Source organism: Galeopterus variegatus, unplaced genomic scaffold (assembly GCF_000696425.1).
Source record: "Galeopterus variegatus unplaced genomic scaffold, G_variegatus-3.0.2 Scaffold1214, whole genome shotgun sequence".
Taxonomy (NCBI): Eukaryota; Metazoa; Chordata; class Mammalia; order Dermoptera; family Cynocephalidae; genus Galeopterus; species Galeopterus variegatus.
Window position 1 is genome coordinate 371,438 of NW_007727325.1, and position 2,274 is coordinate 373,711.

The 2,274-nt window shown below is 34.2% G+C and overlaps 1 protein-coding gene across 1 annotated transcript in view; it reads left to right on the plus strand.

Annotated features, from left to right (window-relative positions):
• The window catches only part of PLA2G4A (phospholipase A2, group IVA (cytosolic, calcium-dependent)), a 127,442-nt gene that overhangs the window by 73,424 nt on the left and 51,744 nt on the right, over positions 1–2,274 (plus strand). Inside the window, exon 6 of the mRNA XM_008575596.1 lies at positions 315–451. Within this exon, the coding sequence (XP_008573818.1) occupies positions 315–451 (137 nt within the window). The remainder of the gene's footprint in view (positions 1–314; positions 452–2,274) is intronic.

The window sequence follows — 2,274 nt, forward strand, 5'->3', positions numbered from 1 at the left end:
TTTTTCCCTTCTTTTTTTTTTTTTTTTTTTTTTTGCAGCTGTCTGATATGGGGATCTGAACCCACAATGTTGGTGTTATATAATACCACACTGCAAACAACTGAGTTAAACAGCCAGCCTTAGACATTGATTCTTAATTTTATTATATAAAACATTATTTTCTTCTTTTCAAAAATTAGACATTACCAAAGTATAAGTGAACTTACACTTCTTTATGACAAAAGGTGGAATGTATCACCTACCAATTGAGACTAAAAGGAAATATATTTCATGATTTTTACCTTGTATGCTATCTCTATGTTGCATTATTTCAGGTGCCTGTGGTGGCTATACTGGGTTCAGGTGGGGGTTTTCGAGCCATGGTGGGATTCTCCGGTGTGATGAAGGCGCTGTATGAATCAGGAATTTTGGACTGTGCTACCTATGTAGCTGGTCTTTCTGGCTCCACATGGTTAGTATGCATTTTTAATTTTAGTTTTATTATGCTAAATGTTTAGGACCTGTCTAACTCAGACGTTAGACGAGAAAAGGGGATTTGGAAAATTGAACATTAATTTCAAATTTCTAAAATGTTCCAACTTGATATTAAAATCTGCTTAAAAGTTTTTTTTCGGACAAATCCATAACTAATAATAACTTTTTCCATAAACTTTCTCCTTTTAAATCTGTTTGTAGCTTAAAGTGAAATGCAGTTAAAATGTAAATTAAAAACACTCCAATTGAAAATAATTCTAGATAAATATCGCAGAAGTGGAATAACATACTCCACCCATAATTAATTTAATCTTCCTATAATTTTCTGATTTGTAGTCCTTCAGCAAACATGTCTAAGTATACATGATTCACTAGGTATTCATTTTCTTCTTTAGGGCAAATAGAATGAAACACAAGATACTATAGTATACAGAAGCAGAACAGCTTTTGAGTGCAGAAATGTAGTACATTTCACTGATTTGCAGCTTTTGAGTGCAGAAATGTAGTACATTTCACTGATTTGTATGTAACTAAATATGACATTAGTTCTCAGTTCAGCTAAATGTAGATGGAGTTTTAAAACACCCATATTATAATATTTGGACCCTGTAGATGTGCATTTTCACAAGTATATTTATCAAACAGTTTCAAAGAAGATCCTGCACACGTTTTGGTTTGACTACCTCACATAAGCTTTGGGAATGAAATTCATTGCTCAAGTGTTTGAAATAAGAGTATCACCGTATTACAAAATGTAGGCCTTTTTAGTCACTCAGTCATGGCAAGGCTCATCTGTCATGATGCTGAATTTTATATGTCTAGCATTTTAAACTTTCTGTGTCATTTCATCCTGTGAGATGGTTATGAGTTTCTTCATTTTTCAGCTAAAGAAAATTTGACTCAGAAAGTGACTTGTCCAAGGTCACCAGCAGGGCCAGCATAGAAACTCAGACTTTTTATTCCCCTTTTCTAAGATTCTTTCTACTAAACCACAGTCTTTTCTTGGGCAGCTATATATTCTATATAGAGTTTCACATTTAAATATTCTATAGTTTCTTAAATATTTTGAATCAGATTCTTTTGTTGAAAAACAAAAACCTAAGGCCATGGCTGCCACCTTCTTTGCATGTACCCTCAAAATGATTTATCTCTTCTGAAAGAAGGGTGTAGCCCATCATTATTTTTTTCCCTGGAAGGAAAGAGCAGGCATCTGCCTGTTTAGTGAGTAATGTTATGGAAAAACTTGGACCCTTCCATTAATTGGCCTACTCAATCATTTTCTTATTATCCTTGAGGTGGTTGCTCTGTACTCACTATTTGTTAGATCCTGTTGGCCATCACTATTATGCTGCAAGAAGCTTACTTTCTTAAACTCCTCTAATAAAGACTAGGCCTTGAGGGCTGATTTGGGGGTATAATTGTGTATGTGTGGACTTGATTAGAGCTGCAGCCATTGCTTTGGTTATAGATTTGGGGCAATATCTTATATTCTCTGTTAGGGCTCTGAAAATGTAAACAACTCCTGTACAATGCACTTAAGAGAATTTTAAACGTGCACACACATTTATATCTATATAAACTTATATCTTTCACAGTGTTATTTCCTTAAAAATTAGCTTTCTTTTTAAATTCTATTTTCCTTAAAAGCCACTCACTGCTTAAATCCTTCCAACAGATGTTCACTCATGGACCACTTAATTTACTAATACAATGGTGCCTTTTGGAGTTCTTATTTTCCTTGACTTCTTTGGTGGGATAGGGAAGGAAAGGGTTGGAGGTGGAGACATTTCACACACTAAT